This window comes from Microcaecilia unicolor, chromosome 11 (assembly GCF_901765095.1).
Source record: "Microcaecilia unicolor chromosome 11, aMicUni1.1, whole genome shotgun sequence".
Lineage (NCBI taxonomy): Eukaryota > Metazoa > Chordata > Amphibia > Gymnophiona > Siphonopidae > Microcaecilia > Microcaecilia unicolor.
This window is the reverse complement of record NC_044041.1, coordinates 40,630,783-40,645,799: the sequence shown is the minus strand read 5'-3', so window position 1 is coordinate 40,645,799 and position 15,017 is coordinate 40,630,783. Positions and strand designations below refer to the sequence as shown.

At 41.0% G+C, this 15,017-nt stretch overlaps 1 protein-coding gene across 2 annotated transcripts in view; it reads right to left on the bottom strand.

The window, feature by feature from the left end:
* Window positions 1-416: 416 nt before the first annotated feature.
* The window catches only part of DDX55 (DEAD-box helicase 55), a 28,228-nt gene continuing 13,627 nt past the window's right edge, over window positions 417-15,017 (bottom strand). For both annotated transcript variants that reach the window (XM_030219862.1, XM_030219863.1), the window contains 4 exons: window positions 14,063-14,177; window positions 12,954-13,122; window positions 10,886-11,181; window positions 417-815 (listed from right to left, as the gene is read on the bottom strand). In XM_030219862.1, coding sequence (XP_030075722.1) covers window positions 663-815; window positions 10,886-11,181; window positions 12,954-13,122; window positions 14,063-14,177 — 733 coding nt within the window. In that variant the 3' untranslated portion in view covers window positions 417-662. The remainder of the gene's footprint in view (window positions 816-10,885; window positions 11,182-12,953; window positions 13,123-14,062; window positions 14,178-15,017) is intronic.

Here is a 15,017-nt window from a genome sequence, read left to right as displayed (position 1 = left end):
CCAGAGCTGCCAAGTTACTCAGTTCCACAAGGAGACTTCTTGGCCAGTACTGGTTTTAAACTCTCATTCCAAAGTAGTATAGGATCTGGAGTGGTTGATTATACCAAATCAATGTTGAAGGTCCCATAATGCAAATGAACTGGCCAAAATCTTCCTCCTGGAACTGGGTAAACGTTGGAAGCTCTGGCCCTGCATGGCTCAATCTTGAGTGACTAGTTCCAGGTTTACAGAAACAGCACTTTTGTGCAAGCCTAAGTGGTTATTGCTTTTTCTTTTCCTCCCGATTCCCACACCATTGCCTTACCTTCACTTTTCCCTATTTCTCACAGCTGTACTTGATTGGGCTCCCACCTGCTCTGACTACATTAGCCCTTCAACAGAAACTTTCACATAAAGCAGTTTACCCAAGTTATTAAAATTGAACAATTTATTTTATAAAATTGTAAATGAATGCTGTTTATTGCCAATAAACTGATGTGTAAATAAATAATTGTCTGAAGTGCCTTATTAGCATTCATGGCACCTGTTGTGAGTCTTGATAGTCCAGTGGGTTTTCTTAGTCACTGTGTTATGATATATAAAACTAGGCAAAGCACAATGAAGTTTATTGTATAGAATGCAGTGCTGCAGCCCCCTTCTCAAAGCACAGAAACTCCAAAGCCTCAGTCATCCGTGTCTTCATCCTCTACCTTCCTTTTACTGTGTAAAAACCGCTTCTCAAACTCATCCTCACTGATTTTACCTCGCTTGAGTTTTTTCAAAAGTCTTGTGTCATTTAGTAGATCATCCAGGTCCTCCTCTTCCATCTCAAAGTCCTACAGCCAGATCAGGAAAAACAATCTAAATGAGAACTAGTGCATGTGCACAGTGGTAGGACCCTAAAGCTACGGTTTGCAGAAACTGCAACTGGCAACAGAATGAGTTAAGTAGAAAGCAAAATTCCTTAGCATCTGCTCCAGACTATTCCTGATAAGTGGGTATATGCACTCCTATCATCAAAGGGAGACTGAGAAAGTACCGATTAGTGACACTGTATTAAGGAGCTGTGCAGCCTTGACCCAGTCAGTATTTCTCAGGTTATCAGGCAAGGTAGGATAGGCGATCCTCTTCATCTTCCCATAACAGCTGATCTGATCCTTCAGGATCCCATTCAAATGCCAATGGTGGCTTGATTCTCGCTTATGGCTTGGTTGTTCAGCATGTGCAGTTGCTAAAGGGGGTTATTTCCCTAGTGTCATTCATACACTGTTGAGCTCTAGGTAGTGGTCCACTTCTCTGGTTATGTTGAGTCTGGCAGATTTTTGATGAAAGAGTTGGTGCCTCTTCAAACCTTCATAGGTCATATCCTGGATTTTCTCCAGTGTGGTTTACAGAGAGGGTTGTCTCTTTCTTCCCTTCAGGTGTCCCTGCCGGCATTGGCTTGTTTTCAGGGTCCACTACAGGTTCGATCAATCACACTTCATTTGGCCATTTTGCAATTTTTCCAGGGGGGGAGGGGGGGTCAAACATTCGAGGCCTCCTTTTGAGCATGTTATTCCACCCTGGGACCTGTGTTTAGTGCAGGTGCACTTCAAGCATCTTAAGAATGCCACTCTTAAGGACCTCTCTGAGTTGCTACGTTAAACAGCAGAATTTGAAAAGACAGACCATCTTTTTTTTTTGTGCTGTTTGGGGGGGCCGCAGAAAGGTGAAGCAGCCTCTATAGTCTGCTGGATCAAGGAGGCTATTACTTTGGCATATTTGCTGAATGGTAAAGTGGCACCTCTGGTGTTGAAGGCCCATGCCACGAGGGCGCATGCCTCCTGGGCGGAGCAGTCGCTCAATCCCGAACAGGATATTGGCAGAGTGGTGACCTGGTCATCCCTTTTCTTTGTATGGCATTACAGGCTGGACGTTCAGTCAAGGCAGGATGCTTCCTTTGGGGCTTTGGTGTTGGTCCAGGGAATTTTCCACCCTCGCTGAGTATTGCTTTAATACTTCCCACTCATCTGGAATGGTCTGTTGCAGACAATAAGGAAGGAGAAATTAGATCTTACCTGTGAATTTGCTTTCCTTGAATTTCTCCAGACAATTCCCCACTCCCCGCCCAAAAAGGATATGTTGCCCATGGGTGTATATTGCAAGGTGCATGCGAGTTCTGGAGCTGCATTTTGTCGGGTCTCTGTTTGGTCCTTAAGGGCCGGCTGATTGGTATGTATATATTTTTGGTGCTCACTTTGCCCCAGGCATTCCTTGAGGCACTCTACTGTTCCTGTTATTGTTGGGTCAGTGTTCTACCTTTATTTGCTTATAGAGTGTCACTAGTCAGTACTTTCTCGTCTCCCTCTGCTGGTAGAAGCACATATACCCACTCATCGGGAATGGTCTGGAGAGACTCAAGGAACACAAATTAACAGGTAAGATATAATTTATCCTTTTCTGATACTGTACATTTAGAGGTGAATATGGGTTAAATCAAGTACCTAATTGGACACTAGATAGATAACTGATTCAAGGGCAAAATCAAAATAACTAGTGGCCTCTTTCCCAATTTCCCCAATGCTCTTCCAATAGCTTACTGTTTGTTATATACTCATTTCAACGTGCCTCCCACAAGCTATCCTCCTTCTGGTGGCCCTGCTTTTCGCTTACAGATGGAAGGGAACTGCATTTGACCACTTTGCTTCCCAGCACTGCCTGGCTTTCTACCCAACCAGTAGTGAAGCTATGGCTCTGCGTGGCTTTGTGCGTTTGAGCAATATGGAACCCATACTTACATGCAAGATTGCGTATCATAAACGGATAGAGCTATAATAGTGAGTGGGCAGGGAGCCAGTAACAGGTTGCCATCCTGACCATAGGAGTTGGTGTGATCATATTAAAAAAAAAAAAAAAACCACACTGGGCTAAAAGCATCTGATCTGGTTATTCTTCCTTCCAGCAGACAGCACTACAGTTTCTCTCTCAGTGGGGCTTCCTGTTCACTCAGAATATAAAGTTGCAATGGACAGATCTTCCACTCACACAAGTGGTGATGTCATGGTGAGGGAGCCAACCCAGACTTCGGGCTCACAAACGTCCGACTTCTACACGTGCAGGGATTCCCACTGTACTGTATTCACTGTCCATGTAGAATGCTGTCACTTGACTTTTAAGTTTGCTTCAACATTGGGTGGGTGGAACTGTGTGGCTGGAAAATCCTCTATCCACAGAGAACCATTATTAGAGGTATGCAACTTTATTTTCTCCATGGACAGAGAAACTCTCCAGCCACACAACTGGTGACACCCAAGCAAAGGACTGCAAAAAGCTAGTTGATCAAATAAACTTTAAAAAAATTTTAAGAACTATTATACATCTTAAGTACATGGGCTTTTTCTGTACTGGTACAGCATACCGGCACCATTTTTTCCCTTGCCCACTCATTCCCCCATTGCCCGGGGCTACACTGCTAGGAAACACATTATCGGCTCTGCCCTGAAACAGGAAGTTGACATTAGAGAGGTAGGGGATTGGCAGAGCCAACAATGTGTGTCGGAGCAAGTGGCCCTGAATCTTTTACTTCTTGATTTGCCTGCCGCTGCTGCTCATTGGGAGAAGCAGCCACAGAAGAGGTTGCTGGAAGTGAAAGAGGAGGAATGTTGCACATGGCGAGAGGAGGCAAAGGTAGAAATGCTGGAATAGGGGGAGATGGGGAAGGAGAGAAATACTGGATGGGGAGAGAAGGGGCGATACTGAATGGGAGAGGGCAAAGGGGGAAATACTGGGTGGGGGAGAGAGAAGGGGAAAAGGGGGAAATGCTGGATGAGAGAGGAGAGGCAAGGGGAGATGCTGAATGGGAGAGATACTAGATGGGGAGAGAAGGGGCAAAGGGAGAAATACCAGATGGTGAGGGGGGAGAGAGAGAGGGCAAGGGGGAGAAATACCAGATTGGGGGGGAGAGAGGGCAAGGGGGAGACATACCAGATGGAAGTGGGGAGGAGACAGGGGCAGATGATGGAAGTGGGATAGGAGAGAGGGGGAAATGCTGGATAGAAGTGGGGAATAGAGAGGAGCAAGCTGTAAGTAGGTGCAGTCAAAAGAGGGGGGAATGCTGGATGGAAATGGGAAGGAGATAGGGACAAGCTGTAGGTAGATACAGTCAATACTGGGAAATTGAAGATTGGACAGTAAGAAAAAATTAAATGTGGACAAAGGCAGAAAATAAAACTGAAGAAAGGAAAAGAAGAGAAAAATGACAAACAGGAAATCCTGGCAATAGAGTTAAAAGAAGACGAGGAAAGTAGAAACCAGAAACTGGGACCAACACAATTGAAAAAAAGTGTGTTACCAAATAAAGGTAGAAAAAAATTTTTATTTTTAGCTTAAGATAAAGTAGTGTGCTAGCTGTGTTAATTTGTAATATAGTGAACGGTGTGCCGAAACAGTGGGTTTCCAAGCCTAAAAACTATATTAATTATTTCATGAAGTTTATTTCTCCTAGGCTCTGTGAGCAGCTATATTTCCTGAAATCCCCAGGTAGTAAACAAATGTTTAGTTTTATAATTGATCCATATTTAGGTACCTGCTATTGCTTGCTGGATTTCACCTTTTAACCATTCACTATTCAAGTTCTATAATAATAAACCTTATTTAATTTACTGACTCTGCTGTCCTGGACTGACTGAGAATCCTGGTTCATGTTTTTGGGTCTGTGGGTGCTTTCTGGGAACTGTGGGACCAGTGTCCTTGGATCACCAGGGAAATAACGTGAGAGTGGGAGACTAGCCCAGAGGCATGCAGGACCTAGTCGGTGGGTGGAAGGTGCTAGTATAGAGCATGAGCCTAAGTGCACTTCAGGCAATGCTGGGCAGACTTCAGGTGGCCGCAGGGTAACCCCAGGCAGGTGCTAGGCATTTCATGACAAATGGAATATATCATTTTTTGAAATTTACATCTGCTATCTTTATAACAGTACAAAGGGAAAATAATTTTGTTTTTCTGGTGTTATCCTGCATGCTAGAGTCTGTTTTTTGGGGGTTTCAGCTGATTTTTTTTTTCTTTTGGTAAGTTTAATGATTTACATTCAAAGAACAAACTTATAAATGCACAGCAAAATCAGCAATATAATAGGCATAGAAAGTAAATCTACCTGGTTTCAAACCAACATGGAAAAAATACCCTTTTAGTCCACATTTCCTGAAGATACAAGGAAATAACTAAGGAAAATACTTTATAATTGATCTAGATCAATTATTAGAGCAGGGAAAAGTCCAACAGTCAGAGCCAGTCTAAACAGCATATAATTAACAAGTGAATACATTCAGGGAAATATTTCTTTCACCTTCCTTAAGAGAAATAAATTCCATAAGTGTTTTTGAGTCAAAGAAAACATAATTGCATTCAGAGACACCAAACATCTACAGGCAAATTTTAATACAAAAGAACCTCCCAAAGAGAGAACTCTAGGTTTTAATACCAAGAATTCTCATCTTCTTTTCTGTTTGTCTCTAGCTAAATCAGGAAAAATTTGAACTTTAGCCCCCCAAAAAGATGCATTCATAAAATGGAAATATATGGAGTCAAGATGGCGGCCCGTGCTTGAGGTGTTGCGGATTGTCTGCTGTTCTCTTTCTGGAGAGAATTTAGCCTAATGCCGCATACAAAGAGAAAGGGGGTGGTAAAGGGCTTACCGCAGCCAGCCCTCGTTCCTACCCCCACTCAGCAAACCCTCCTGCGATTTCTTTCGAGCAACCCAGCTGAAACCAGTGAGAGGGATCCCATGATTGGAGCGACCGGAGGAACGGCGTTTCCACTAGGGACTGAAACATCTTTGTCCCCACCAGAACTTAATCCGCCGCTTTGCCCTGCAATCCTTCGGGCTGGTGATGAGGACTCAACGGAATTGGAAGGCGGTGACCGGAGGGCCTCAGTCGGCGGTGCCAAACCCCAGGAATCAGTGGAGACGAACTTGGAGCTCGCTGCTCCCCAAGCGGTAACTTTACAAACTATCTGGGCAGCCATTCAAAACCTAACTAAAGCAGTTACTAAAACATCCCAAGATACAGCTTTAATGGTGAATAAAATAGACTCTTTAACTCAAGCTCTTGAGACTGTCAAACGAGAATCGTTGATTCAAAACTCACAGACGCAAACGGAAATTAAATCTCTCAAAAAGGTTACAGAAACTTTGATAGTTGATAAAATTTAAATGGCTTCAAAATTGGAACAGATAGAGAATCATAACAGACGTTTAAATTTGAGGATATTAAATTTTCCAACAGTTATTGGGATTTCACCATTGGATTTTTTTAAGAAATACCTGAGTGAAGTATTGGCATATCCTCAATCAACAATACCACCAATTAATAAAATTTACTACCTCCCTGAAACCAAGCAATCCAAGGTGAACCCAACAGAAAATAACCAAATCTTAGAGCTGAATCTTCAAGATATCTCGGCATTACTAGAGGATTCCCTATCAGAGGTTTCTACTCGAAGGACACTTTTGATATCCTTTGTCTTTGAGCAAGACCTAAATGCATTGATGAAACTTTATTTTAAAAATTCTCAAAAGTTATTCTGTGGACAAAAGATATGGATTTTCCCTGACGTGACAAGAGCTACACAGGATCGTAGAAAAAACTTTTCTTGTCTATAGAGAAGAGGTTAAATCTATGGGAGCAAATTTTTTGTTGGCATACCCCTGTAAATGCAGCATAAAATATTTGGGGAATAAATATGTCTTTTACGAACCAGATCAGCTTAAAGTGTTTATAGAAAGTAAAAAACTGTCTAGATAGTGTGTGTGAAGGAATTAAGGAAAAAGGAAGAGTATGCTGGGTTTTATGGACCAGGCCATTTACTTTGATTTAGAATGCCTAATTTGATCTCATCTACTTTCTCCACCCCCCATCTTAGCTTGCAGGTGGTCTAAGAAAGCAATATTTTTTTTCTTATTATTATATAAATTTTTAATTTAATAGAGATTAAATACCAAATAATCAGAAATACTTCAATTTAAATGTAATCTCTGTGATTCCTGCTGTATTGCCATTTATGAGTATGTCTTGTAAATTTGAAAACTAATAAAGAATAATTTTTAAAAAAATGGAAATATAGGCGAAATATATTGTTTTTATCCGGTTCCAGAGCAAAAGTCACTAAAAGAGTGGTTCGTTTGGTTATAACCTCCAGAGAGATTTAACTCAGGTTGAGAATTCACAGAGGAGCTTCGCAACGTCCCAGACAGGTACTAGGCTCTAACTATGGGTGGAAAACCCTCAGTCAGAACTACCAATATCTGATGAAAATATTTCTTTAGCATATCTAAAAAGCAGGTAATTAATGGAGATTTAGGAAAATTTAAGAATCTCAAATTATTCCTCCTTCCGTGATTATCAAGATATTCTAGCTTCCTGGCCAGAATCTCTCTCTCCCTGGCAGTCACTGATTCAAAGCTTTGCAGTTGTTTAACTTCAGAATCCAGTGAACCAGTTCTAGCAGACTGACAGTCCAAAATCCTGAGATAGAGTCTGTGTTTTAAATCAAAAACTTCACCCCTAACGGAGCTAGGAATTTGAAGGATGGAAGAATTCAAACCTTGAATGGCATCCCACAAGGACTTCATGTTCACCACAGCCAGCTTCTTTAATCCTCTAGTTCAAATGAAAGCAGCTCCTTGATTCAGAGGCAAACTAAACGAAGCAGACTGCACTCTCTCAGAGGTTACAACAAGTGGAGAAGCAACAGGCCCTCCTCCTGCAGCTGGGGAGACAAACTCCACATCAAGAGTCTCACTACCCCGCATCCCAGTCGACACTAAACTGCTTCCGGGTCTTGGAGGAACTGCGCTCGAGGGAGGGCTAAGCGATACTCCCTTAATGCTGTGATCCAGTGAAAATGCCGCAGATCCAAATGAAGCGGCTGCTGGCTCTTCCAGCACTTGAACGCCAAATTGCTCTAAGGTTGTTTGGCGCAAGGTAAGATTGCCTCCAGGGTTACAGGAGGGAATAGTCCTGGTTTTCCCCATGACTAGCATGGGGAAAGTCACCAAAGCATCGAGCAAAATCTCAAGGAATCAGGAGCTCAAAAATGCCTTACTGCTCCAAGCGCCATCGTGGATGAATGGAAGCATTTCATTCTGAGCAGCTGATTTTTTTTCTACATATTTTATTAGTTTATGGTTGCTCTTAGGGGTTCTTTTGTTGAACCTATTTTCAATGATGCCTTTTTAAATGCTTCATGGTTGGTTAAATGGGTGTGGCTATTGTAGGGGTGGAGCCATAGATAGTGACCCCGCCCTTAAGGTTGACTGTATGACTATCGGTACCTTTTTTCCTACAAAAAAAACACTGAGTATAACACTTGAAAACAGAAAATGCCATCTATTCCAGGAAAATGAAATAAAAATAGCAATTAAACATGGATGATTAAAACATGGACTTAAGCAGCATATACAACCTCAATAAAAGGAAAAAAAATTAAAGGGGGGGGGGGGGGCAAAGGATAATGGAAAGGAGGAGTACCTATTCCAATATTTTAAGCAAGTATAACAAGAAATTTCTTCCAGAGGCTAATAGCTACATTGTTCTATAGAAGGCTATAAACGCTGAGGCAGCCTCAATCAGAACTGTTGGCTTCCTAGCCTCCACACAATTACTTAAATGTCCCTGATCAACAAAGGAATAAATCTTAGCCCCCAATTTTACAACACATTTATAAGGAAACTGCAGGAAATATGTCGCTCCCGACAAAAATGGCCTCTCCCCTCATTTGTGTGGTCTTGGAGAGATCAAGAAATTCATGAATATTTTTGACCAAGGAACATGTGATCCTTAAAGCAGAAATACAAACGAAGGACCCAGAGACAATCTGGTTGCAAGGCAAAAGTGGAAATTAAGGTGGCTTTGGTGACAACTTCTCCAGAACTCTACAAGAATTCTGTTAAACAAACTCTGATGGGCTCCAACTTTATTGCCATCCTCCACTTTCAGGGCCTGAACATAGTCTCCAACATAATATGCTCTAGTAATAGGTGGCCTAGAGTCCAGTTATTTTTAGGACTTCACTCAGAAATTTCTTTAAGATTTACAAGGTTGAGAGTACTGGTGGCCTTGGAAAAATTTTAAAATCTCAAATTAAGGCATCTCTCATAATTCTATAAAGACAAGTTTTTTATGACACAAAATTGTTTTTAATTAAACCAGTCTGAACAGGCTTCGATTTTTGAGTAATCCGCTCTAAACTTGAGATCCTTTCCTCGTTTTTCTTTACAACCTCTCCCTAGGTAAGTACTGTGTTTGGAGAGTCAGGACCATCCAAGATCTTATCACGATTAGTTAGTTTGGTGCTTTCCAAAGAACCAATAACAGCCAACATCTTTCTTAATCCTGTGGCTTCATTCACAACAACCTGCCCCAAGCGTGCAAGTTCACCATGCTCCTTTCTCTACTCGCAGAACTTCAGGATCACTTCCGAGGGCCACTACCTGCTCCAGAGGAAACAACTGGGGAGAGAGCACACCTACTCCTACTGCACCATCGATCAGGTTCACCGCGGCTGCACTTCTGGCTTTGGTGGCATTCCCCTGCAACACAGAGCTGCCCTCACAAACAGGAGTTTCTGCTCTTCCTTGAGGACCTTCATTTGTTACAAAGATGATGCCTTCTTTTCACCTGAATCAGTCTATTTCCCTGCCTCTCTATCGGTTCGACATAAGGAGTGCCCTCCGATGTTATCTGTGCCACACTGAAGAGTTTCGTAGGTCAGATCATCTATTTGTCTTGTTTGCAGGATAGTGGCAAGGTGAGGCCACTTCTAAAGCCACACTGGCCCGCTGGATCAAGGACACCATGTCTTCTGTGTACTTGCTGAGTGGTAGGCGGGCTCCAAATAGTGGGCAGAGCATTCCTTTGTTCCGATTCCAGATATTTGCAGGGCAGCTACATGGTTGTCCCCGCATTCTTTTGTGAAGCATTACAGGTTGGACGTGCAAGCTTGTCGGAAGGCAGACGTTGGAGCTACAGTATTTGCTCAGGGTTTGTCTATTTCCTGCCATCGTTATGTACTGCATTGGTACTTCCCACTCGCTGGGAATGGTCTGGAGCAGACGTTAAGGAAGAAGAAATTAGATCTTACCAGCTAATTTTCTTTCCTTTAATTGCTCCAGACCATTCCCAAACCCTCCCTATTCTGGGTCTCATCCTATTCACAGGAATCTAGCTGGGGCTTCCCCAGGGTAGGATCTGGACGCTAGGGGGATCTCTCTGTATGGCTGATGAGAGACAAATGAGACAAGAGAAGAAATTTATACAAACGAACAAAAATAGAAAAAGAAAAAAAAAATGCCACACACATACATGGAAACAAAGGAAGCAGGGGCGGGCTTGCTGTGCTGGTGCAAGGCGCTGGTGCAAGGCGCTCTGCAGTTCCTGGTTTTCTGTGGCCTGATCCCAGGCTAATTTTCAGACAGACAGTCCAGTCCATTTGTGTACTGGTTGTTCCTTATTTTCCCCGTGGACTGTTGTAGCGGTGTTGGGGGGGGGGCTCTGTTCACTTACCTTCATCTTAGCTTTGTCTACAGAAATACTAAGGGGGGAGGCAGGATTGCACAGGGAGTAATTCTCTGTCTCCCCATCTGCTGGTAGGAGGGCATATTACCCACTCATTGGGAATGGTCTGGAGTAGACGCTAAGGGAAGTGTGAATTCTTGTTGAGTTTGTGTGGATCTTGGTCTGTATTTTGCTTTGACTGCAACTGCTCTTTGCTGTCTCCCCCCCCCCCCCCCCCCCCAAAGTTGCCCCCCTAGGTGATCGCCTAGTCTTGCCTGGTTGGACCAGCCCTGTGAGCTGAAAATATCCCACTAAAGATTTGCTCCCCTTGGCAGCTTCAGCTTGCAGTTCTATAAACTTTTTAAATACTGTACCTCATCTCGCTTCCTTTTCTCAGCAACCTTCTTCTTCTTCTTTTCTTTTTTGGCTTTCTGTTTTGACCAAGCTTTGTTCTTGCAGAATTTCTTTTGCCCTCTGCACTCTCGCTGTTGCTTCTTGTGCTCTTCTAACAGCTTCTGCCTCTGTTTTTCTCTGTTTTTATCTTTGTATGCAATGGAGTCTGTGTCAATGATGGTGGGAGTAAAGTCAGAAAAATTCTTCCCTCTCAGTTCTGGCATTTTTGGCATCTTCAGCAATCCAAATCCTTGTGCCAGACTGGCAAAGTCAAGATCTTAAAATGAAATTGTTCGTTAAAATTTCTTAAACATTACATTACTGCTGAATATGAATCTAGAGAAAAATGTAGCTAATACTGAATGTTAAAGTACTCGTATGTTCAAGGAAAAACATTTACCAATAGAATACCTAGGAAATTAAAGAGTCAGAGTGGTTTTAGGTAATTCAATGGCAGCAATAGTCTAAAGGCACTGATTCTTTAAGGGTGTTCTCTTATTCTGTGTCTGGTGGGGAGGGTGAAAACTTAATATAATCAGGTTCCAAATAAAAGATTTACACTTTATATTCTGGCAAAAATTTCTAATCTAATTTTTTTATAATTTTTTGCCTTTCTCCTAGATGGCTTACCCATGCAACATAACTCTATCACCAGCCAAGGACTAAAGGGCAAGTCTATGAGATCAAAGTCTCAGCAGATGCTGCTCCTTAAGCAACAGCCTTCTGCCCTCCCCACAGCTGTCTGGCCCAATGTATTTTATGTGCCAGAAAAATTAGAAACAGTTTTTAATTATTGTAAACCACTTTGATGTATTATTACAAGTATCAGTATATCAAGTTTCAATAAAATAAACATTTTATTATTAGATTTGATATACCACTATAGGCCCGCCATACGCATCAAAGCCGTTAACACAATAAAAGCAAAATTAGAGCAGGATAAGATAGGGAGCAGGGATTTAGAGCAAAATAGGACTCTAGAAACAAGTGAGTTTTGAGTTCTTTTTTTAAAGGCTGTGAGGGTGGGTTGATTCCTAATCCAGAGGAGAAGGTCATTCCAGAGTTTGGGGCCGATGTATCTAAAGGCAGAGTCACAGGTAATTTTGCAGTGAAGGACTGTAGGTGAGGAAAGGGAGGAGACAATAGTAGAAGGGGGTGTAAGGGATAATGAGAAAATTAAGGTAGGAAGGGGAAGAGGGAAGACAAGGTAACAGTTAAATAAAAAACAGGCACTGCTATTATCTTTCCTCAAATGCTGCCAGGGAGAATGAGAAGAGAGCCTCTGATGTGGCCTTTTGGGGCTTCTGAAAACCTTACAAAGGTATCATCACTATGTGGGCTACCCTTCTCTCTAACCATGATAAAATAATAGATTTAAAACAAATTTTAAGTAAAAAGATTTATTGTATTGTGGTTGGAAATTGCTATTTCCAGGTATGACCAACACCACACAACTGCATAGGAAATTATTTCTTCAGCTAAAGGGAAGGGTACTTGCACTGAGAACTATGAATTTCTTGAAGTTCCCATGGATGGGCTGCTTAACTTTCAAGATTCTAAATTTTTATTTCCATGATCCTCCACAACTAGAAATGTTCTTGATTGACAGAAAGGTATGATCAGCTTACAGAAGGCAACAACTGGGTCTTAATTCATACAGGCATAATGTCAAAGGCTCCCCTCCCCCCTTTGATTTCTTTTATATAAGAAAAACAGTTTTGCTCATAAAATAGGCCTGATATATGGATAATATTTCATTTTTATTATATTATGTTATTCCTTATTTTTGTTCCTTACCTTATCCAAAGGTACCTTTATGTGTTATTTTGAAAGTTCTAATTTTCAAAATATACTAATCAAAAATAAGTATGAGAGACAGTGATAATTACATTTTAGGACATTTGGTTTTTCTAGAGAAAAAATTAAAAAGCTGATCAGACAAAGCAAAAATACCACACAGTCAATAGCTAATAATAAAAACAATTAGAAAAATATTGAAGTTGGTTAATATTTTGTCTTCTGGAGGGTTATGAATGCAGAGAATGTTACCTTTGACTCTGAAGATAAGACTGCATTCGTGTTTTGCGTAAGCCTGTACGTAAGACACAAACGCTTTCATTCCTTTCTCAAACATAGCTCTATCAGCTAAAGCCAAAGATTTCAGCTTCGGAAGAAGATCTATTGAGATTTTCAGCGGTTTCATTTCCTGCATGGGACACTATAATAAGAACAAACCACGCTTGTTATATGAAAGGTACAAGATCAGTGACCACTCATACCACCCAAAATATTAAAAACTGAGCATCCCCTTATACTTTCAAACACTATAATTCTATAGGAAGAAAGTGTGTTACATTTGGCCTTATTTAATGAAATCAACTACAATAATACAGAATGGGTGTGGTATTACACATGCAGTATAGCAAAAACAAAATGTAATCCACAGAAGATAAAACTTATGCTCTTATATTGTACAGTAACAAATTACTAACAAAAGAAAAGGGAAGGAAAAGCCTCAAAGTAGCTCAAAACACACAGTTTTAAAGAGCTAAAGTGGTCAAAAAACAGACCTTAGACAAAAACCTTCCCGTAGAAAAAGTAGCTCCATTCAAAGTGCAAAAACTAATAACTTATCTTGGAACCAACGTGTAGCTCTCAAAATGTGTCTGGTGGATTACTTTTTGTTTTTGCTTATTCAATGAAAAACTTTCAAGGAGGTATCTTGTTCATCAGTCAAGAACATTCTTCTCAGTCACCATCATCTGTTATGTGCATTTTAAGCTTGTTTAGACTTCCACCAGACACGTTTTGAGAACTACACATTGGCTCCAAGATAAGTTATTAATTTTTGCACTTTGAATGTAGCTACTTTTTCTACGGGAAGGTTTTTGCCTAAGATTGTCTGTTTTTTGACCGCTTTAGCTCTTTAAAACTGTGTGTTTTGAGCTACTTTGAGGCTCTTCCTTCCCTTTTCTTATGCTAGTAATTTGTTACTGTACAATACAAGAGAATAAGTTTCATCTTCTGTGGATTACTCTTTGTTTTTGATTATTTAATGAAAATCTTTCAGTAGGTATCTTGTTCATCAGTCAAGAGCATTCTTTTCAGTCACCGTCATCTGTTATGTGCATTTTATTCTAAAAGAACACCCAGCTTACTTTTTGGTTTATGGAGAGGAAATTGATGTAGGACTCTTCCATTGGAAGTAAGAACACAAGAGCACTGCCGTGATGGCCGATTCTGGCTGTCCTTCCACATCGATGAACAAAGGAACTGTGACAAAGGATTTATTTATAGTTGTGAAAGAGCAACCTACGAAGGAAAATTTCTCAAGACATTGTCTATAGCATGGCAACAAACAATAAAAACTTAGAGGACACTAAAGTCTGAGGACATATCTTCTCTCATTTAATGGCTGTTGGGGGGGGGGGGGTGGGGGGGTTACATGCCTATCAAAATAGCTCAGTTACTTCTGTCATCTTCATGGATGTATCTATCAATGTTTCTAAATTTGTTGACCAGGAAATCCAGCTTATCTAAATCTGGACATAACACAACTCTTCAGTTCTACAATTCCCTAATGTGGCTGTGCCACATGAACTTTATCTCACCACAACATCACTTTGTATTTGTTCACACCGGAGTCTGCAAACGCCTCTCCGGTACTATGTAAGCCACATTGAGCCTACAAATAGGTGGGGAAATGTGGGATACAAATGTAACAAACAAATAAATAAATAATGCAAGAGAACTTTCCTAAATACAAGGTGTTAGGTGCTTCCATGTTAGGCAGGAGCAGGTACCAAATCTTTAATCTGAATGTTAATGAAGACCTTCAAAACATAATAGTGGGAATGCCTCCAACATTTGTCATATTAAGACTTGCAGCTACTGTGGGCTAAAGCCCCACGTTAAGCCACAGTAACTGCAAATTTTACCACAATTTAGTATATATCTACCACAACTCACCTCCCTAATATATCCCCCCAAAAGCAAACCAAATAGGCAAAATTCTATTTAACAATCATACCCTTCTTTTCAATCAAGAACTTGTCTAATTGGGCAGGATTTAAAAAATATATAATTTATTCCCTTGAATGTTGAGAAGGCATT